The following is a 23,535-nucleotide window of genomic DNA, read 5'->3' on the forward strand; positions in this document are numbered from 1 at the left end:
GATATGAATACTGCAACAATGAAAAGAAGGACGTCGTACAGTTCTAAGATCTTACCATAACAGTAGATAGTCTTCTTTTCACTGTTGCAGTGTTGAGTCCCTCCTTTCTTCCATCTTTTCTCTCTTTGCTTTTGTTGGGCGCACTAAATGTTGTTCTCACTGTTGCAGTATTCAGTCCCTCCTCCATGTCCCCTCTTCACTCTTTGTTTTTGTTAGGCACACTCTACTGACTGAGAGGTCTTCTCCCTTTCTTGTCCTAGTCCTCTTCTCTCCTGGATGCACATGTCCTTCTTCATTCCAAGGTTGTTCTAGTTCTCCTGGGGCACTTCAATTCTGTGTCTTGAGTATGCATACGTTATCTTTATGTCCAAGAAGCATATGTATGATGTATGATGTATGATGGTGGCAGTATGTAAAGGCTTTGGTATACTAGCTGGGAATTGGGCTGTCCTTGACAGGAGATCCCATATGTTATGAATACTACAAGAGTGAAAAGAAGGGCATCTACATTTATGGTAAGGTCGTACACACTGTACTTTATGCTTAGACAGACAGAGCACTAAACAAGCTGTGTTCACGTGTTCAGGGCTTATATTTTACACTGAATGTATTTATTTATGATTTATTTAATTTGCATTTGATCACCAGGAAGCTCTGTCTGGGTCATGTGAGACCCCTTTTCAGAGGAGGTCTTAGTAGGAAAGCTCCAAAAGCATATTTAGTGAAAGAAAACATACAAAGAGATTATAGTAGACCCTTTGGGTGCATAAAAAATATCTGAAATATAGTGATTACATATTCAGTAATAGACTAGGCATCTACAGGAAATTGTATGTGTCAAGCTTGTCATGATGGTGGCAGTACAATTTGTTTTGCTTGAGGTTACCTTCATGCTTCTGCTTGCATGTTTGCAATGCTGTGCTGGGCCATGTTATGAAGGATGCAATGTATTACAAATTTCTTGTAGGCATAGCTCTCAACCTTCCATCACCAAAATGAGGAACACTCGCTTTCATAATGTGGAACAAATGGGCAAAATGTGGAACACACACTAATGGCTTACTAACAACTTCAACTAGGAAGGTGATAGGATGGTTAAAATATGCTGGTTTTACTTATAAAGAAGATCCTTTAATGAATCTATATGATAAATTTCTATTTACCATGGATTTTACTGAATATGTGACAGATTCTTTCAATGTGGAACTTTGAGGAACTTCGAGGAACATGAACTTTTTAAGAACCCAAATGAGGTACGTTCCTCGTAATCAGGTACACTTGAGAGGTATGCTTGTAGGCCTTCTCAGGATACAACCGTAGTGCAATTTCTAAATCACAAAAATAAAATAAATGCCTTTTAAGATCCACAAAAATATTCCCTTTTTGAGTCTACTTGCTCAGATTGGTAATTTATCATTTTATTTTACATATTTTATTATATTGCTCAAAAATTAGTGTCACGTCATTATAAAGTACTGGTATTTGATCCATTTTATCAGCGTCAGTCCCTTCTGCAAGCTGAAATTCCAAAAGGATAGGTGTTGCGTTTGACTATTTGGCTATGCCATAGTCAGTCTCAAAGTACCAGTTTGGTATTCAGCTCCAGTAACTGAATGACAAATAGCAGCATGTTGGAGAAAGATTTATTTTGTCTTGAAAGAAAGAAAGAAAGAAATATGTTAATTAATGATATTAGCACCTAACATATAGTTACACTCATGAGAATGAAGTACAACTCTATTAGGTTATGTTCAGTAACAAGCAAATATTATGTTTCTAAGGTGAATAGGTTATGCAGCTATTTTCTTTACTTTAGTTGTGGAATACTGTGGGTTCATAAATCATGTACATTTTGGCATATGTCTGTAGTTATTTCAGGGAAAATGCCCATTTATAAGGACTGTGGGGAATCAATGTTTCCTAACTTATATGCTCATCAATATTCATATGTTTATTCAGAAAAGCAGTAGGAATGCAGTGAGAATAGGTTGTTGTCCCCTTTGGGAAAAAACATGTACCCATGAATTACCACATAGGTGGCAGTACACTAAACACAGAAAATGTGATGAGACTTAGGGACACAGGTGGACAGTGGTCTCACCTTCGATAATCACATCCCCACAACAGTCAGGAAATCCTTCTATGTGGCACACCTCATCACTAAGGGCTTTTCATCCAAAAAAAAGGAGGTCGTTGTCCCACTGTACTCATCCCTCATTAGACCCATTATAGAATACAACGCTTCATTTAGTATGTACCTCTCAAGACATCTACAACAACTGGAAAGACCGCAGAAATACCTCACTAAAAGAATCACAGGCCTAAAGCAGATGCCCTATGCTGACCGTCTAAAAAAACTCCACCTATACTCTGTCACATATCGTCTACTCAGAGACCTTCTCTGCTTAACATACAAGGCCATGTCAAACCCAGAGCTGTTGGACATGCTACACTTAAAGAAATCCCAATCCCTCAGAGGCACACGGTCCAGGGATCTAAGCTTTGTCATCACAATGAACAAAACATGCTGAAGGGAAAGGTTCCTGACCCAGAGACTCCCCAGACTCTGGAATAGACTGTCCATACATGTCAAACAGATCGCCTCTTTGGCCCTCTTCAAAAGGAACCTTGATGATTGAATGGGAGATAGGAAATTCACCTAGGGGATCATGTCAGTCACCCTACTAGACAGAGGTCCAGGGAAGTAAATACTGTGGGAGGAAATAGCCAGGGAATTGTTATGGCTAGGCTTGTACAGGCCCTAGGGCCGATAGCCTAGTACCAACCTATGAACAAAACAGCCAATTAAAGCAATTACTAATGGTTGCTGCTGTTTTGTATACTGGCTATAGTGAGTTTCATTATATGCAGTTAGGGTGGCGATGTAACAGCAGGAGTCCATATTTCATATCACTATGCTAATATCTGTAGTCATACTAATAACTGGGGATTAAGGATAAGATTCATAACTATTGTGACACATGAAGCAGGACTGGTACACAGTCCTGTGTGATTCATAAAGATCATTACACAGTGCGGAAGGTCTCTGTATCTATTTTATCCCATTCTGTACATATAGTACTCCATGTACAGAACACACATGCAAATGACCCCTACCACACACACACACACACACACACACACACACACACACACACACACACACACACACACACACACACACACCCTATATATGTTTCAGAAATACTACAGCAACAGCATACAGGCCTATGCTAAATAAGTTAAGGGACTAGAACTGAATAGTGCAGGTGGTTTACTGCAGCTGATGATTACCACCCCCTGCCCTTACTGATGTACTGCACAGCATCGATAGATAAGCATCTACATGACAATCATGTGTCATTGTGACCCTCGCCACCTTTGTTCAAACTGGTTACTTTATCTTGTGTGTAACACAAATCCTGGCAGTTCATGGAATAGTAACCTTTCGTATTCACAACACTTTGTATGTGTGGGCCTTTATTTCAGCATGTTTGCAGTTTATGAGACTAAGTACCTTAGTGCAGCAGATAATGTCATAGAAGTCAGGCACAATACTGGCTTTCTCCTGTAGTGTTCTATGAAACCATATACGATCCTGTCCATGTAGAAGTATTATAGTGAGGAATATGCATATTCTAGAGGTGAAGGCTTCCTTTTAATGACACAGCATGGCCATCATTCATCTCTCATTAGTCCTTCTAGCCAATATGAAGAGAACTGTACATGCCTTTACTATAGGTATGAGAAGGCCACACATTCTTACTAATTCTGTGACAAACAAGATTCAAACAATCTCCATATTGACTGCAAAGTGATCATAAAAGCTGTGATAAGTCAGCCACTGTTGTTAATGTTTATGTTGATGTCAGATGACACCACATTCATGCTTCTGGTGCCATGTGGTACTAAGGGTTATTATATGTTGCTGAATAATAACTAGTCTCAGTCTGTACATGAAAGCTTTGATGAAATCCTTAGCAGGCATTCCCTTTTACAGCCAGACACATTGACTGCAAAATTCTTCCACAGGTGTCTATAATCCCAGCTATGTGCATCTTTTATACATTTCATTCATACCTCTCAACTGTACAGATTTTTGCAGATTGTCCATATTTTTGCCTCATATTTCTGGTCCGTTCTTCATAAAATTATGGTTTTCTGGCAAATTAGTGATAAAACACTAAAAACTGACGTTAGAAAATAATGACAGACATTTGAGTTTCAGACTTCATATCCTTCATAAAATTCATGCTAATGCAAAACCTGCTATTCTAGCAACTTTCTAAGTTTGTAAGAGCAATATTTAAAAATTGTCCCTATTTTTCGGTCTTTGTCCCACATTTATTTATGGCTTTGTCCAGAATTCTTGCTCTAAGAAATTGAGAGGTATGATTACCATTAAGATCTCATTTTACTATCTTGTCCCACCTGCATGTCATTATGAGGTCATGTGCATGTATCTTCTGGTGTACTTTTACTTTCAGTTCACTAGAGCACAATATGAGGCTAAGAACTAATACTAGCCTGCATGTTTTTGCATGTTACTGAGCATTAAGTGCACACTGCTTAGTACACAACTTGTCTGTGAATCCTGGCCGGTGTTTCTTCCAAGGTCAGTCAGTCTATTACACAGTAAAAATGAATATTTATAACTGACTTGGTGCTAAAGTGATCACTTTCAGACTTACTCATTTAAACTTGGGTGGATTGAATAATTTTTGTTTTTGTTTCCTCACAGACGGTTTCGCAGGCAAGATGTCCGACATGGAGATGTAGCTCAGCAGTGCTATGGACAAATAGTACATGGTGCGTAGATCCAATATCAGCCAAGCTAAATGTAAACAAATGAAAAAGTACAGATTTCAATGAATGGTCATGAGTTATTGAGATAAGACTGACTACATCTGTTTGCTAAGAACCTGCATTTGTTTGCTAAGAGATAAATTATAAAGCCAGTACATGAATGAATATTATATATATATATATATATATATATATATATATATATATATATATATATATATATTTTTTTAATATACATATATCTAGGTTAATAGGGCGATACTAAGCTATTGGCCAAGAGGCCCTTATAAGCCTAGGCAAGAATTTGACCGATGTTCCCACAAAGTCAGCACCTGTTTCCCCTGTCCAGCAGGGATACAAGTGGGATCCCAGGGGTGTATTTTCTTTTTCCCATCCAGTAGTTCAGGTTCCTGTTAAAGACGGCTAATGAGGTATTCTGCTTGACATGGAGAGGGAGTCTATTCCACAGATGGGGGGGGGGGTCACAAATCTATCCTGCCAACAATTTCTATTAATGTCACAGACCAGGTTGAGGCCTTGTGTGCAAGTTGTGCGAGTGGAATTTGACTTACAGATATGCAGCAACTATATCAAGGCTGGGTCTGAGAAGGCCTTGTATGCCAGGCACAGGTCACCTCTGAGCAGTCTGTATGAGACTGAGTAGAGGGACAGGGCTTTTAGCCTATCTGTATAAGACAGGTGTTTGAGAACCTGGATTTTCCTGGTCAGGAACCTCAGTGGTCTCTCCAGCTGCTGCATGTGCTTGGAAAGGTACATGCTAAAGGGGGCACTTTACTCAATAATGGGTTTGATAAAGGAGGAGTACAGGGATGTTTTGACCTCCTTTTTCCTGGATGAAATATCATTACTTATGAGGTGGGCCATGTTGAAAGGAGGCAACGTGATGGTCAAAAGTCAGGTTGCTATCAACCTGGGTGTCCAAGTCCCTCATGGCTGATTGCATGCTTAATACATTCTTATTAATGTGATAATTTAGTGGGGATGCCATTTTCTCCAAAGAGGATGTGATGCCCATGCCCTGGCTCAGCAATCAAGGAGCCTCAATCCTCACCACTAACACCAGAGAGGGCGTCTCATATAAGAGTAAAGGATAACAAATACACATAGTAAAGTACAATTTCCCTTAAGTGCACACAGAGATCACAGTCAGTCTGGGGCTAGTTGCTCCCTTGCTCCCCAGGTCCCCAATAAGACTCCCCACTGGCACAGCTATAGGGTCCAGATCTCAGCCTAGCTGGCAAGCTAACCTCCGGTACCCTTGTTCAAGTGACCCTTGAGAAATGCCGCTTGAGAGGGTTAGGTCTATCTGAGTGTACCTCACCCCGTTCCCTGTCTTGAGAGCCCATCTTCATTGGCATTGCTAATCCCACTGCGGTGTTGCACTGACATATCATATGCTTGCAACCCCAGGCTCCATCTTAGCAACTTGGCATTTTGCTGACTGGTTCTGTTTAACCATGTTAGAGGGTTGTGATCTGTCATAACTGAATTTCCTTCCATACAGATAAGGCTGAAGTTTCTGCAATGCCCATACTATGGCTAGACATTAATTTTCTACAGCTGCATACCATTCTTCCCTGGGTTGGAGCCTACAACTGAGATAAGCCACTGGGTGCTCTTCCCCCTCTGAAGAAATCTGGCTAAGTACAGCTCCCACCCCATGGTTCAAAGCATCCACTTGTACAACAAATTCTTTGCTGTAATCTGGACTGGCTAACACAGGGGTCCTCTCAAAGCTTCTTTAAGCTTCTGGAATGCCTGCTCACATACTAGGGTCCACACTACCTTATCTGCCCTCTTCTTCCTTGTCAGGTCTGTGAGGGGAGCAGCTATGGTACTATAACTGGGGACGAACTTTCTGCAGTACCCTGCTGTCCCTAAGAATGCCCTCACCTTTTTGGTAACAGGTGGAGGCTATGCCTGAATGGCTTCCACTTTGGCAGGTTCCGGCCTGATCTTACCACTCCCCACTCTATGTCCTAGGTAGGAGACCTCTGCCATACCCACCTGACATTTGCTCTGCTTAATGGTCAACCCTGCCCTCTGTAGTCCGCCCAGCACCTCCCTGACATGCTGAAGGTGCCCTGGCCAGGAATAGCTGTAGATGGCAATATCACCTAAGTACACAAGTTCAATCCCTCCTGCTCCTTCTAGGATATTATCTACCAGCCTCTGGAAAGTCACCGGGGCATTCTTCATCCCAAAGGGCATCTTTGTGAACTCGTACAAGCCAAAAGGAGTCACAAAGGCTGACCTCTCTAGCACTGGGAGTCAAGGGCACCGGCCAGTATCCCTTGGTAAGATCAATGGTTGTAAGATACTTAGCCCCACCCAGCTGCTCTAGGACCTCATCTGTCCTAGGCAAGGGGTAAGCATCTGACTCTGTGTGACTATTTCATTTCCTGTAATCCACACAGAACCTGGTGCTGCCATCCTTCTTTGGCACCAGCACCACTGGGGAGGCCCAGGGACTGTTGGACTCTTGAATCACCACTAGTTCCAACATCTCCTGTACCTCCTCCCTCAGAGTATGTCTGACTCTCTCAGGCACCCTATAAGGGGCCTGCCTAATAGGCCTTTGGGGTCTTGTATCCACCTGGTGCTGCACAAGGTGGGTGCACCCTGGTTTCCCAGTGAGCATGTCATCAAATAGGAGGTAGCTGCTGGGATATTGCTACCACTTCCACTGAGGTATCAGCCCAAGCCTCACTGAGGAGATCAGTCGACAGATCTCCCTCAGACTCCTCCTGAAATCCACTGCAAGTGCTCAGCACAAGGGCCTCCCTATCATGGTAATGTTTCATCATGTTAACATGGTACAGTTTGTGTCCCTGCCTTCTGTCTAGCAGTTCCACCATGTAGTTAACATCACTTACTTTTCTTACCACCTTGTAGGGACTCTCCCAAGCTGCTTGCAGCTTGTTGTGTCTGACAGGAATGAGAACCATTACCTGCTGCCCCACAGCATACTATCTAGCTCAAGCATTTCTGTCATACCACACCTTTTTCTGTTGTTGGGCTTCTGCCAGGTTCTCCTGGGCCAAGCCCATGAGTTTCCTGAACCCTGTCCTGAGGTTTAGGATGTATGCCACAACTGACTCCTTGTGAGACTCACACTCACCTTCCCACTCATTTCAAATTAAATCTAGAGTTCCCCTCACCCTATGCCCATACAGCAACTCAAATGGTGAAAAACCTGTGGATTCATGGGGAACCTCTCTGCAAGCAAACAACAGATGGGGCAAATATCTGTCCCATTCCTTCCTAAACTGATCTGCAAATGCCCGTAGCATGGACTTGATTGTAGAGTTTAACCTCTCAACAAGACCATTAGTCTGTGGATGATAGAGGGTGGTCTTCATGTGTTTCACCCCACAGGACTTCCACAGACAAGCCAGCAGGTCTGACATGAAATTGGCACCTCTGTTAGACAGTATTTCTTTTGGGAAACCCACCCTGCTGAAAATCTCTAACAAAGCATTTGTCACCTTCTCGGCCTCAATGGAGGACAAAGCCACCACCTCAGTGTATCGTGTAGCATAATCCACTTCCACTAGGATATACTTTTTCTCTGTGGAACTTGGGGTACTCAGAGGACCCACAATATCCATAGCCGCCTTCTGAAATGGCTCCTCAATCATAGGCAAAGGCATTAAAGAAGCTCTCACTTTGTCTCCTGCCTTGCCTACCTTTTGGTACTGCTCACAAGTCCTGCAGTACCCAGTTTCATCTCTGGAAATTCAAGGACAATAGAAGTTCTGCATAAGATGCCTCTTTGTACGTTTTATGCCCATATGACCTGCAAAGGGAATATCATGGGCTATGGCTAGAAGTGCCAGACGGTAGGCTCTAGGTACTGCCAACTGCTGTACTCTCTCACCCTCTATCCCTCCCTCAGGGGTCCTCTCTCTGTACAGTAACCCTTTGTCCCAGTATACAGATTCCCCATTCCCTTGAGAATCAGGTACCTCCCTAGCTACCTGCCTCAGGCCTTGCAATGTAGGGTCTGAGAGCTGAGCCTGTCTCAAGTCTCTCTCCTTGTAACCCTTCCCAGCTCCCCTTCCACAGGAAGTCTGGCATCCTCTTACAGTGGTGCCTCACTGTCAGCCTGGGTACTACTACTCACCTCTACCTTTGCAGTCACTCTTTCCAAAGGACCATCAGTACCCAAAAGCAGCTGAGGCTCACCTTCAGTTTCACTGCTACAGAGTAGCTCCCTCCCTGAAGTAACCACCTCAGCAGTCCTGGCTGCAAGTATGCAGTCTGTCTGGGTCTCCCCCAGGCTACCAGACTCACATGCTTGTCTCCTTTCCTGACCGCGTGTAACTGCATAAGCATATGGTACTGCCTCATCCAAATCCTTCCCTCTCAGACATCTGCAGGATGGTAGTTTGGTACCCATGTTGTCTCAAGACTGAATTTTAGCATAAAATCAAAATATACATACATGAAATGGCCCAATATTGCAATTCTCATTGCCAGAAACACTGTGATAAAATAAAGAAAAAATGTAAAGATGTTAGAATAAGCAACTTTAGAAAATGCACAGAGTAACCAGATTTAATTCAAAATTATATAAACTGGTGGAAGTAAACAACAATGGTAAACAACTGCACAGAATGTGAGACTAAATGAGAACTGGAACTTGAGAACTGGAATATCACTTATTAAAATAATCAGTAGGTGTGCATGTTTACAAAGAGTAAGGAAAGAACTATTTGACATGTTGCTTAGTATACTAGGCTTTGCACTTGAGTAAATTACTTTTACTGAGTAAGTCTATCAGAACCCCCAATCATTTCATAAACATGTCATCCAAAACCATTAACAGAATGTTATATGTAGATAGAAAAATACCAAGTTAAACACTGTTACTTAATATAGGAATATGGGAGGAGGTCTTCCCTGTAACTGCTATTTTTATTTCACTAAAACCAAATTGTATATCTGAAATTGGGGCACTAAAATGGTGTATAACACTTAAACGCTATTACGGATGCAAATATTAAAAATAATCAGAATAAGTTCAGCTTACATTAATGCAAAATTGTTATTATTTTGAATGGCTATACAATGTTCCACATGGGGGACTATCTTATTAACATGTATTCTCATATTAGTACGATAGTTAAGGATCTGTGTAACTATGGATAGAATAATTAGTTGCTGAGCAAGCTGACATTTACTTAATCGGGAAATACATGTAACCAACGAGATAGTCTTCTGTTTCTGACAGGTTGTGTTGTGATTTGTAATTTACTATTGCCAAAAATACATAACTATATTTTGTTAAACTAACAGTATTTAAGCAGTTTTACTATGAAAAACTTCAGGAAAGTTGGTATCCCAAACAAATAAAAAAAATTCCAGAAAATCAGAAGGGCAAAAAATCCATTTGTAGTTGTTTTTGCAAAGAAAGTGACCGTCTGCATCCCCTATTGTGGGTGGCAAGCCCCCACTCCCCATGATGTTATGTAATGAATTCCATGGTCACATCAACTTAGAAAAGGAAGAAATCTTACTAAACAAGGCAATCATTGCTGCTGCACAATTGGAAACTGCACCAGTGTTGATTTCCTATGAGAAATAGCATTCGGCATTTTGCAGTATAATTTTTCTTTGTATGCAGTCTGTTGATGCTCAAGCAATTTCCCCTCGTTCATGTGTGGGGGAGCACATATAAACATCGAGAGGAGATAACAACTATTATCATTTCAAATTCTGTATATTACAAATAATGATATGCCTTTTGATATTTTTCTAGTAAATAATATGTGATAATACTGTTTCAAATAAAAAGTACATACAAGAGTAGATATATTCATTAGCTCACCTAAAGTGATAGAATTACAATTATGCTTACATTTCTAAACAAATTGTCACTTTTACTAATTTAGAGTCTTTATGTTATAAAGATGATTTACACATGTGCAGTGTTAGTTTTAATAGTCATTTATTACCATTTCTGATGATACTTTTTTTGCAAAAGAGTGGAAAAAGTGCTGCATGGACTCCCTATACTTTACATGCCCCTTTCACTAGACATTGCACCCTTTTAATGGCCAAAGAATAGTATGTTATTTCAAATCCCAGCCTAAATCAGATCTACAATGTTATTTTTATTTTATGCAAAATAAACTCTACTACAGATTTTATCTGTTGATATTGTTCTGTGTAGTATAAATATGTTTCAGACACAGTAATATACTTTTTCCTATATAAAAGGGAAATTGGAATATGTTTGTCTTTTTTTCATGTTTTTAACAACTTCCAAAACTGTTTTGCTATAGCAATTCCTATTCTGTCTCAATCCTTATAAATAGGTCAGTCCAGGAATCCCACATTCTCTCTGTCTGGAAAAAGGCACACATTGTCCCACTGCACAAAAGAGGAAATTCAACAGACATTAATAACTGTATGCCTGTAGCAATCTTATCTCACCTCACCAAAATGCTTGAAAAATGTTTTCAAAAACAAGTGCTAGACTATCTTCTGCAGGAAAAACTCCTACCCATACACAACATGGCTTCCATCCTTCCCATAGTACTAGCACTGCCCTTCTAACCTATATAGATATTGCCAATAAAGCTAGATATAATGGCAAATTGTCTCTTCCAGACTTGTCTAAAGCTTTTGATACAGTTTGTTACAGCAAACGTTTACTTCAAATGTCCTCATTAGGTCTTTCTCAGCCCACCCTTCTGTGGTGCAAAAGTTATCTGTCCAGTAGGTATCAGTCAGTAAAATGGCACTCCATGCTTTCACCATACCTCCCAATCACCACTGGTATACCACAGGGCTCTGTCCTTGGTCCCTTCCTTTCTAACATTTTCACAAACACATTCTATACTTCCACACAATAAGCCACCCTAATACAACATGCAGATGATTCCACTCTCATCTGCACATCTGACAACATGGTACACCTCCAAAAAAATTACCCAGGAAGCTTTAACAGCCACTGAGACATGGCTTCATAACTCAAAGCTCATGCTCAACCAAAACAAAAAAACAAACTACTACTCCCCCCCCCCAAATCCTTCTCTCAAGAAAAAACACATTTTTAAGTCCTCTCTGTTGATAATACAAGTCACTTTTCATAGCAAACTATTAGGAGCAACAGTGGACGATATTCTTACATTTGACCTGCATATACAAAATTGCATAAGAAAAACTCATCAAAAACTAGGGATGCTTTACAGAGCCAAAAAAAAATTCTCATGGTGCAATTAAAACTGCACTGGCCACTAGTTATCTCCTCCTCACTCTTCTTTATGGCACTCCCATCATTACTCGCCTCCAGCCTTCACAAAAATTTAAACTTGAAACAATGCTATAACATCATCTTCTTTCGGCTGTTCCCATTAGGGGTCGCCACAGCGGATCACCTGTTTCCATTTCTTCCTGTCCTCTGCATCTTGCTCTGTCACACCAACCACCTGCATGTCCTCTCTCACCACATCCATAAACCTTATCTTAGGCCTTCCTCTTTTCCTGTTACCTGGTAGCTTCATCCTTAGCATCTTTTTCCCAATATACTCAGCATCCCTCCTCAGCACATGTCCAAACCAATGTAATTATGCCTCTCTGGCTTTGTCTCCAAACCTTCCAACCTGGGCTGACCCTCTAATATACTTATTCCTAATCCTGTCCACCCTCGTCACACCCAGTGCAAATCTTAACATCTTTAATTCTGCCACATCCAGCTCAAACTCCTGCCCTTTTGTCAATGCCACTGTCTCCAACCCATATAACATAGCTGGTCTCACTACCCTCTTGTAGGCCTTCCCTTTCACTCTTACAGGTACTCGTCTGTCACAAATCACTCCTGACACTCTTCTCCACCCACTCCATCCTGCCTGTACTCTCTTCTTCACCTCTCTTCCACACTCACCGTTACTCTGAACTATTGACCCTACAGTCACCAAGAAACAATGCTATAACAAAGTTGCTAAATTTGCAGCACATAGTCCTTTAAAAACCCACCACTGTACAGCACTGAAAAGCCTAAATTGGTTAGAATTGTAATATCAACTAATATATACACAACTTCTTACCACCTATAAAATTATCCAGCATCTATCTGCTTGCCCAGCACTATAAAACATTCTACACAACTATGTTCCCAGATGGTCATTGTTATCCAGTGACCAAAAACTGTCTACAGACCTAATAAATCTCCTAGGCAGTGTCTGTACTTGTACAAGGTTCCTAAGGCCCAAAACTCCCTACATGTATCCATCAAGTCTATACCCTCTCTTTTATCTTTTAAAATCACCCTGAAAGACTACCTACCTAAAATCTAGCTTTGTTCTTGCTCAAAACCAGGATAAACTATAACCCTAAATGTGAACAAATACCTTTCATTCCTTACACTTCCTTCCTCTTACTTTTTCACTTACTTCCTTACTGCTGTGTAATTCTCTTCCGTGACTTTGTCTCTAAATATACTATAATCCTGTTTTCCCTCAGTTCATATTGCAATTAATTTTTGTATAAGACTAACTTACCTTTAATTTCTCTACAAGCTGTGTAATATTTCTCTAAATATTAAATTATTGTTATATACCTTGTATTGATTCTTAACCAGTGTTTTTATATTATGACTAATTTGTTATAATTATTTAAACTGCAGATGGTTTTGTTTTATTTTTTGAAAATTGTATAATTATTGTTCTTAAAATGTTTTGTAATAATGGAACTTTTCACCCTGGGCCTCCACTGAAAATGGAATTCTATCCAGTCAGATGTTTCTGGTAATTAAATGTCAATAAATACATAATTCAATAAATAAATATTGCATTGTGTGAATAATACTTTGCAGAGTTAACAGCAATGATTTGTATGGCAATGTATAATGTTTCTGTCCAACAAGACTGACTAGGAGTTTGTTCCACATAATAATAAATTGTTGAGTAAATTGATTGAAATGTAAAAATATAAACAAGGTACTTTTGATTAATTTTTTGACTAATGTAGCTATTTTACAGGGGAGATGTACAATAAAACTGAAGAAAGTTTGGTATATGGCATAGAAAACAACAGTACTCTCCTTGAATGTATCCCAAGATCACTGCAAGCTAAGGTTCTCTGGTTTGTTCAAAAGAACCCTGACACTAGGAAACAAGAGGTAAATGTATAGTTTCCTGTATTTTTGTAAGTTATTACATTTTACAAAACTGTAATTCACTATACCTGCCACCTAAGAATTTTGGCAATATCTGGCATTTTTTTTTTTTTTTATTTATTCAGGTATTTATTTATTTGTTGTTTTGTTGTTGTAAATTCTTGGTATACTGTTTCACTTTTCTTAGGATTTCTTTTTGCTTAATCTGCAAATATATGTGACAAAGGATATAGTGTTCTGTTTCTGACAAGTTGTGTTGTGATTAGGATTTTATTGTTGTCACTAAGTAAACAAATGTTTTGCATATTTCAGAATGAGTAAGAAGAGTAGATGTATTTTGTTGTGTTAAATTATGCCATGGCATATTCATGGTAGTGAAAACCAGAACAATTAAAGTTAGTAATAGTGAACGGTCCATTTTAGAAACTTGAGTCTCTTCTTACAGTTCAGTCAAGTGTATTACTTTCTGATGGAATACACTTCAATTTGAAAAAAATGATGGAAGGAAGTAAATTGACTTCATTTTTTTTATCTTCACACCTTACAAAAATGTTATAATACAATGAGTTCCATTTATTTTATTAGGTAGCTCAAAACTGTTACTAATAGTATATGCTTCTGTACAAATATTCTCTTATGTCTAAGTAACCCTAAGGAAGTTATCCATAAAACTTTGAAAATTTTAAAGGAACATTGCAAGGCTACTCACTGTGTGCTAAATATGGAGAAATTAATGCTTTCTTTATACACATCCTCAGACTTTTCATATTACAGTGATTTAGTTCTTACAATAAGCATATAACTAGAAGAGCTTAAATACTTAAAGATTAAATAGAAAGCAGACTCAGTATCACTCACCTGCTAGAGTAGGGCAAATTAATAACATAAAAGATCTCATATTGTGATCACATTTCAGATTTACTATTTTGGCAATTTTTTGGTAATCAGCATAAACCTTTTCCTCTTTTTTTAACTTTTAGAGCAATTTAGTCTATTGTACATCACCATAGTATATTAAGGCAATTAATCAACTTTTAATTAATTTTTCTTCAAATAATAAAGCTCAACTATCAGCACGAATGGACACTTAAACTATAAAATTAAAGCTAGTCTGGAGTTACCAAATCTGTATTGTTTATATTTTTTATAAAATGATTACACATTTAATCATTTCAAGTGAACTCAGCAAACAGAATACGCTACAATACACACGCTGAGGTCTGAAATCATTTTTAGGTTTCTCATTTAGATTTATCCCTTTCTGTGACAGACATAAAAATCACCTTGATACATTATTGTAAACTGCTTATTTTATTTATTTATTTTTATTTTTTATTTTTGCATTGATATAGTGAACAAGTTTCTTCACTGGCAAATCACTAGTAGACAACATAAATATTCCAGTAAATATTGAGCCATTTTGTGTCAAATAATTTTCTCTACTATTTGATGTGTACATTTTCCACATAATAGAAATTAATCAGATGATTTCTATCCATATTATGCTTTTTGAAATGAAACCTAAAAAGTTTGGTTCACTCCATCCTAAATTTGATCAGAATTGCCAGGATAAAATTACCACAATTTCTCAAACATAATAAAAATAAAATTGAATTGATCTCATCTTAGATGAACTACCACAATAAAATAAAATTCTCTCATATCTTTTAATTACTTTGCAAACTAATTATGACTCAACCATGTATTTTATCAAATTATTGGGAGTTCTCCAAAATATACTTGTGAGTTATGATATAGTACTGTGCCAACTTGCCTCCTCATAATCTAATAGCAATGAGTAAATTACTTTTTTCATATTGCTATGTATGTAATGATAACTCATTTGCTTATATATTAGATAATTTCATAACACAATTCAATCAAACATATTTGGTCTCAAATTTTAAAGGTTCTTTATAAAAGTTATATTATTACTGTGTGCATTATAGCTGTCTTTTAGTTATACCTTAAAACACTATTTCCAAAGAAAGAAAGTTTAATATCTTTATGGGTAATTATTTTGTGAATAAGAATGTGTTACAAAACAGAAGAGTTCTCAATTACTTTATAGAAATTTTATGCCAAGTCTTATCTGGGTTTGTAAAAAATTTGCAACAAAGGTTAATCATTTATGAATGAGTATCTCAGTCTGTGAGATCATATGATAATTATTTGTAATGGATATAAATCATTAGGTAATGAGTTGCTTTTTGTTTATTTAAATATTATTATACTCAGTATGAAGTGTGTGATACATTCCCTGTCTGAATTGCTATTACTAGATATTTATATAGCTGCCTGTTCTGAGATACATCTGTGTTAATTTTTATATTGTTATTCTTTAGCACAGCTGCTGTATCAGTTAGAAAGTATGGAATTGCTGTTTCAGATTATCAACCCTGCAATTTATCTTTTCTTGGTATTGCTTTGATTACAAGTTACAGGTTTTGTGCTCATACATTCTCTGTTGAAGAACTGCTTCAGTCTAAGATGCTTTCAGCAAGTTCTATAAAATATATAGGTTTATAGGTTCATACAACATTACTAGACTAATGGCCCTAGAGCCCTTATATGCCTAACCATATTTATCCTGAGTTGCCCCAATTGTCAATGGTTAGGTGACTGAGGTTTGCAGAAGTAAGAGTCTATGGTAATTAATACTGACTACCTCTGTCCATTTTAATAATAGCAAATTTTGCTAGTTTAGGTTTTGTATTACAAGTTTGTTTTTTTTTTTTATCAAGGTAGCATAGAGCTGCAGTTTTATCTTTAAACACTTCAGAATTTAAATTTTGGTCTTTGTAACGATTATGTTCTGAAAATTTACAAGATGCATTCATCTGCATTGTTTACTGTAAATGTGTTCTCTTTCAATGTGCCTGCAATCGTTTGTCTTCATTTTCGGTTCCTATTACTGTGTCAAATGCTTAGGTTGTTGAATGCTCAAAACTGCGACCAAGCAATTAGGCAAATTTTTTCCCAGGGGAAAAATTCTCTTGGCAATCATCAGGGATTTGCCCTTTTCCCCAATGGAGAGCGATCTCAGAGTTGGTATATTTAGTTAGGTGGGTGTGGGGGGTGAAGCCCCCCACTTGATTAGGGTTTTAGAATATGTTTTTTTTTGTTGGCCAAGCAAATTTTTTCATGGGGAAAAAATTTCCATAATTGGCTGGTCGCGGTTTTCAGCTTTTGATGTTTAGGTGTCGATGTTTAGGTGTTTGACAACCTAAGCATTCAATGCTGTAATATAAACCCTTCAATGGGACATACTTTAAGATAGTGAATATTATTTATTTGTGTTTTGTAAACATTGTGTGCTGAAATTATATTAAAATCTGAAGAATTCTGCAGTGTATCCAGCTTCCCGATTACCATGATGAAAACTTTATATATTTGTATTTATGTGGAACATTTCTTCAGAAAACATATGAGTTTTGAATTTTAAGACATAAATCACTGAACAAAAATGAATCTCATCCACAGTGTTGTGAATGGAACCTTTATCTATTGTGAATTTATTTTCTCAAACAGAATACCTGATAAAAGTTATATATTAAAGTGAGCAATAGGCAGGTCTGATTATTATCAATATGAAGAAAAGAGACAGTGACATGACCCCACCACCCCCCCCACAATAGATTTGAGCACTGATGTTAGACTACAGTAACTTTTGTGGATTATAATCTTTTGCTAAAAGAAATACATATTTCCAATTACAAGACTAATAGCTTTCTCGGAATACACAAGTACACAACTAAGTAGTTTTTATTATTTAATAAATAAAATAATAAGTTGTGTATATTTATGCATGGATTTATTCATTTGTATGTTTGTTTGCATGTTTATTTATTTAAGGCAAGAAAAATGGTATGCAATTTAAATGAAATAATTCAAAATATTTAAGCAACACAACTAGGCAACTCACAATATCAATAAAATAGAACAATTTGATTTGTATAATATCATTGCATTTAAATAAATGTTTCTTAGCACTGATCATAACATGATCGAAAAATATTGTTTTCCTAATTTATGTGTTTGCACATCAGCAAATATATGTAACCACAAGATAACAGCTGCAATTAGACATAATATTATTTATCTAAATAGAAGGTAAAAATTAATTTAATTGCATGGCAGATTATACACATTTATTTTCTTACATTTATACTTGATATTTTACTAGACATATCACAATTGTTTGGGACCTTTCAAGACTGGTATATTTGTTCAAGCCTGGCACAAGTATTTGGGAGTATATTTTTATTTTGTTGGCAAAGAATAATAATTGTAACTGCATTGGATGCCCATCATATTGTCAGCTTAACAAATTATTATTATTATTACTATTATTATTATTATTATTATTATTATTATTATTATTATTATTATTATTATTATTTTAACAATTTAAAGGTTTACATTCTAAATACTGTCCAGGATTAAAACATTACAACACATACCTTCATCTAATGTGACACATATAGCAATGACAGCTTACTCATATAGTTCCTTTACACTGCCCCATGCAATAACTTTTCAAAATAACTTAATATAGTCAGCCATAAACTAAAATAATGTGTTTCCTGCCTGTTCTCATTATTCTGAATGTTGTTTTGCTTTTGTTGCATAAATTCATTTTTTGTTTTAATTCTATGTAACCAGACTAGCAACTGATGAAGTAACAGTAGGAAGGTCCTTGTATTGTTCTCACTATTAGCCACTTCTGAGAAACCCACACCTGAGCATGCAATCATCAGCTGTGGTTCTGTAACTTTACACCATGAGACAGTTTCCACAAATTGTGACAAAAAAAAAATAAAACAAAAAAATGTTAAGTTCAGTCACTTTTTAGTCAAAGTACTGTTTTATGGGTCTACATTACATGATCAAAGTTTCAAAACTTCGACACACCATATGATCGAAGTATTGAAACTTCAAAAATGTAATAAAACATAAGAAACTACAAAAAAATGAAATGCTCTAAGCAGGGGGGCAAGCCCCCTGCACCCCCTCACCCTGCGCTACTTAAATATACCAACTCCAAGATCGCACTATAGTACAGAAAAGGGAAATCTTCCCTTTCAGCCCTTTCTTTGTGTTGTACAGAGATTTCCATTAAAAGATTTGATGTTTCAAAACTTTGATCATATGGTGTTGACCATATCAGATTTGAAGTTTTGAAACTTTGATCTTCTGATATAGACCCCTGTTTTACTGAGGATGTCTAGAAATCAGAGAATTATAGCCAATACTAACCTCCAAGATGTGTAACACAACATATGCATTAAGAGAGCTTGAGAAAGGAAATCTGTGCAATAATAATGTATTTAGCTGGGAAAATTGCTTACTAAATGTAAAGAAATGCTTACTAAATGTAAAGAAGAAAAAAAACTGACTTCATTACAGAGTCAGAAAAATGGAAGCTAGATCTGAAGACCTGTAAGGAATAATGCCATAATATCTTGTACTGCCTAAACATTAAGAATGATGGTGATTCAAAACCCTGTTTCAGAAAATTCTCGCAATTACACAAAACTCTTGCATAGAAGCTAAATACAGAAATTGCAGAAACCCTGCAACAAACTTTTACTTGTATAATGGAAAGGGCAGACTAATTTTTGCTTCCACACATGGACTAACTGCCTCAATCCCAGTCATTCACATTTAAATACTTTAAATGAAAAAATGACCAAAATATCTATTTTAAAAAGATATAATTATTACTTACATCCTGGAACTCCACAAAGTTTTCATTAATGACTGACCTTCACCAATCCTTTAGCAAAATACAACAAAGTCCACAATAAGACTGTGCCAATCCTAAAATTGATTGTAATTAATATTTGCAAATGAGCGTGTTTATTCTCGACTTGCTATCAGTTAAAGGTGTTGATTTCACATTCAATCAATTACAGATAAATCCAATTTATTAGTGTGGTGGTATCCTATTATTTTATTGGAGCTATATGCAGTTTTTCTCTTTATTTTTTATTTACTTATTTATTTATTTTTGCTATTTTGACTGCATCCCTAACATTATTATTTCAATGAAATTCAGTGGAGATTTGTTATGTTTTTTTTTCTCTCTTATTGGTATTTATAATGCCCATTTTACTCAATGAATGGAGACTGCCAGTGTGCGTGTATATAGGGATTCACTTTAGAAGCTTTAAAGCCTATAACATTGAAATTCAAAATATTGAGATCAAAACTGTGAAAATTCAAAACACTGAAATTCAAAACATTGAATCCTGTAACATTGAAAAACCATAGGAAACCAACAGTAAATATATACCAGCATAACTACATATAGAAACAAATAAAAAACAAACTGCATTATCCTTCTCCAATTATAAGCAGGGGATCAAGCCCCCCTGCATCCCCCATGTGGGGGGGGTACGCCCCCACATCCCTGCTACTTAAATATATCAACTCCAAGATCGCACTACAAAGAACAAAATAAAAATACATTTCTGTTATATGTATAGAGTTATATTTGGAGAAGTATAATATGGTTTGTTTTTTGTTTGTTTCTGTATGTAGTTGTGCTGGAATATAGTAAGTGTTGCTTTCCTATGGCTTTTCAATGTTATGGGATTCAGTGTTTTGAATTTTCAATGTTTTGAATTTTCATGATTTTGGTCTCAATGTTTTGAATTTCACTGTTATGGGCTTTCAATCTTCTAAAGTGAATCCGTTTATACATATCTATATATGTGTGTATATATATATATATATATATATATATATATATATATATATATATATATATATATGTGTGTGTGTGTGTGTGTGTGTGTGTGTCTATGTGTGGGTGTGTGTGTATGCATTTAATTGTTAACAGTTTGTCAGCTACAGCATAATGCCTGGTGATTTCTCTTTGGTTGTGTTTAACTAATATACATAAAGGGGTTTGTGGGCTAGGGCAAAACCTCAACATAAATAGGTAGTGTTTTATATACATGGGATAGTTTTAGTTTTATGGGGTAGTGACAATTTGTTTTGTTTTGATTTTTTTTAGAAATATTTTTTAATAAACATGCTGTGATCATAGATATAAAGTAGTTGGTTGTCCATCTTGTATATCCACTCTTTGTTCTTCGATCAAATTTGTTTTTTGATGAAGTTTGTCACTGTGTCCTTTGATCAATGGTGTATATATAGATATATATATATATATATATATATATATATATATATATATATATATATATGTATATATATATATTTACTGACCTTCATAATAGCAAACAAATCCCAGTTACTAAACCTTTGGCAACACACTAACACTGCTGTTTTAAATAGACTTCTTTCAGGGGTGTCCTACCTTTGTATGATTAGTTTTTTTTTTGTTTTTGTTTTTTTTTTATATATATATATTACAATGGCAAGTCACAAGAGTGAGAGAAGTAATATTACATTTGCAACTGATAATAAATGTAATGCACACACACACACACACACACACACACACACACACACACACACACACACGCACACACGCACACACACACACACACACACACACACACACACGTACCGACACATAAAATGCATCCAAAACCCTAACACTACGTAAAACAACAGCAATTTCAGAGGATTCTGCCACTCATACTCCCAAACAAAAGATATTCACCCTGATGCCTACTTACTCAGATGAACTAACTCCATGCACACACACACACAACTTTGACTAAAGTCTAACGTGTGTGAGGGGCAGAGGGGTGTGTCTAGTGGGGATGTTTTACACGTTTCATAAATCATTCACCATATTATGTACTGGGTATTATATATACATATTATGTACTGGGTTAATGCATATTGAGAATATGCAGATTTTAGAAATTAAAGGAACAAAACAAACTCCTGAACCACACAAGGACCAAACAGCCTGGAAACCGTCAAATGGAATCCACAGAAATCCAAGACTAATGCAGCAAAACTACCAACCAGATAATCCAAAAATGATCAAAATCCGATAAGAAATCCGATAAAAAATCTCTTTAAAACATGCACCAGTTTATTTAAGCCATCAAAATATAGCTTTTCGTCAGTCCCAAGACCAACTTCCTCAGAAATAGTTAACATGTAACCACAAAAATTCAAAATGGTAACATTAACTTTAAAATCCCTTACATCCATGACATCACTTCCTTTATTCCACCATTTAAAGTGATACAACATCTCTAAAAAAATCATATGGCTTATTCCTACTTAATATTTGTTGCCACTATGAAATAAAAATGATATTTTTACCATCCAATTAACCAAATTTAAAACGCAAAATGAAATACAATAAAATACATTTATATATTAAAAAAACATATAAGAATTCATGTAAAAATTCAAACTCACTTGCAATACACTTACAACTCGGAAAGAGTCAATATTTTAGACAAAAAATACTTTCACCAAACAATTTTATAATAGTGCAATAATTACAAAATACTATATAAAATTATATAAAATTACAAAATACTAGTGCTTGCAAACAAAGCACTTACAACTAAATGGTGGAAACTCAGGCAGCCAAAGGAACTACCTCTCCAGGCTCTTCAGCTTTAAAATACATGCTATAGACAGCATGCCATTAAGGCCTGGGGGGGCAAATGCTCTTAGCCTTAGCTGCCATAATAGTTCCTTCATTTCCAACAAAAGTGAATCCATCCCCCTCCCATATTTGGGATTTATATGGTCGATTGCCATAAAATTAAACCCATGCTCAGGGAACTCCTGAATATGTTTTGCCAGGGCATTCTCTTCCTTGTTCTTCTTAATAGCATAAGAATGTTCATACATGCATTGACATAATTTCCTGTCCGTTTTTCCCACATAGAAACTCGAACAGGAAGTGCATACTGCTACGTATATGACATGAGAACTTCTACAATTGCACCTTCCTTTTACTGAATAAGTACTGTTTCGTATATAAAAATGAAGCCCTGTTTTGACAAATCTACAATGTCTACAAAAATTACATGTAAACATTCCAGCTCTTATGTTGGTTACTCCTGATTGGCTTTCTAAGATATTTTTTAAGTCAGGTCCCTTTCTGTAGGTAAATTTTACCTGCTGTCCCAACTGTTGTAACCCATCAAACTCACTAGTGGCGACAGCCCAAAACCTTTTGATGAAAGTGCTAATACTTAGAGCATCCATACTGTAGGTCATTACAAACCTCATGGAATGATTAACAGACCGACAATTGTTAGCTGACTCATTTAATGCATTTGATCCCCCAGGGTGCAACCCCAATAGAGGTTGATAAAACCCAGATCTTCTCTTGTGTTTTACCTCCGTCATTAACTCTACTAACATGGGGGTCGGGTAGCCTCTATTGGAAAACAATTCATAAATTTTATCCATTTCCAGCAAAAAATCAGCAAACACAGTGACCATCCTAGCCGCCCGGACCAATTGTCCTTTCATGATAGCACGTTTTTGGTGGTAAGGATGGTTACTCTCAAATTGTAGGTAACTATTAGACCACGTAGATTTACGGTAAATCTTGGCCAACAAATATCCATTTTCGGATGATTTAATTAAATTTGATTGATATTTTCATCATTATGGAAGGA

At 36.7% G+C, this 23,535-nt stretch overlaps 1 protein-coding gene across 1 annotated transcript in view; it reads left to right on the forward strand.

The window, feature by feature from the left end:
• The window catches only part of SEMA3E (semaphorin 3E), a 949,587-nt gene that overhangs the window by 915,701 nt on the left and 10,351 nt on the right, over positions 1-23,535 (forward strand). The window contains exons 15-16 of the mRNA XM_044088353.1: positions 4,742-4,809; positions 13,818-13,957. Of these exons, the coding sequence (XP_043944288.1) occupies positions 4,742-4,809; positions 13,818-13,957 (208 nt within the window). The remainder of the gene's footprint in view (positions 1-4,741; positions 4,810-13,817; positions 13,958-23,535) is intronic.

The sequence above is a fragment of the Protopterus annectens genome, chromosome 11.part0 (assembly GCF_019279795.1).
Source record: "Protopterus annectens isolate FY-2018-M chromosome 11.part0, PAN1.0, whole genome shotgun sequence".
NCBI lineage: Eukaryota > Metazoa > Chordata > Ceratodontiformes > Protopteridae > Protopterus > Protopterus annectens.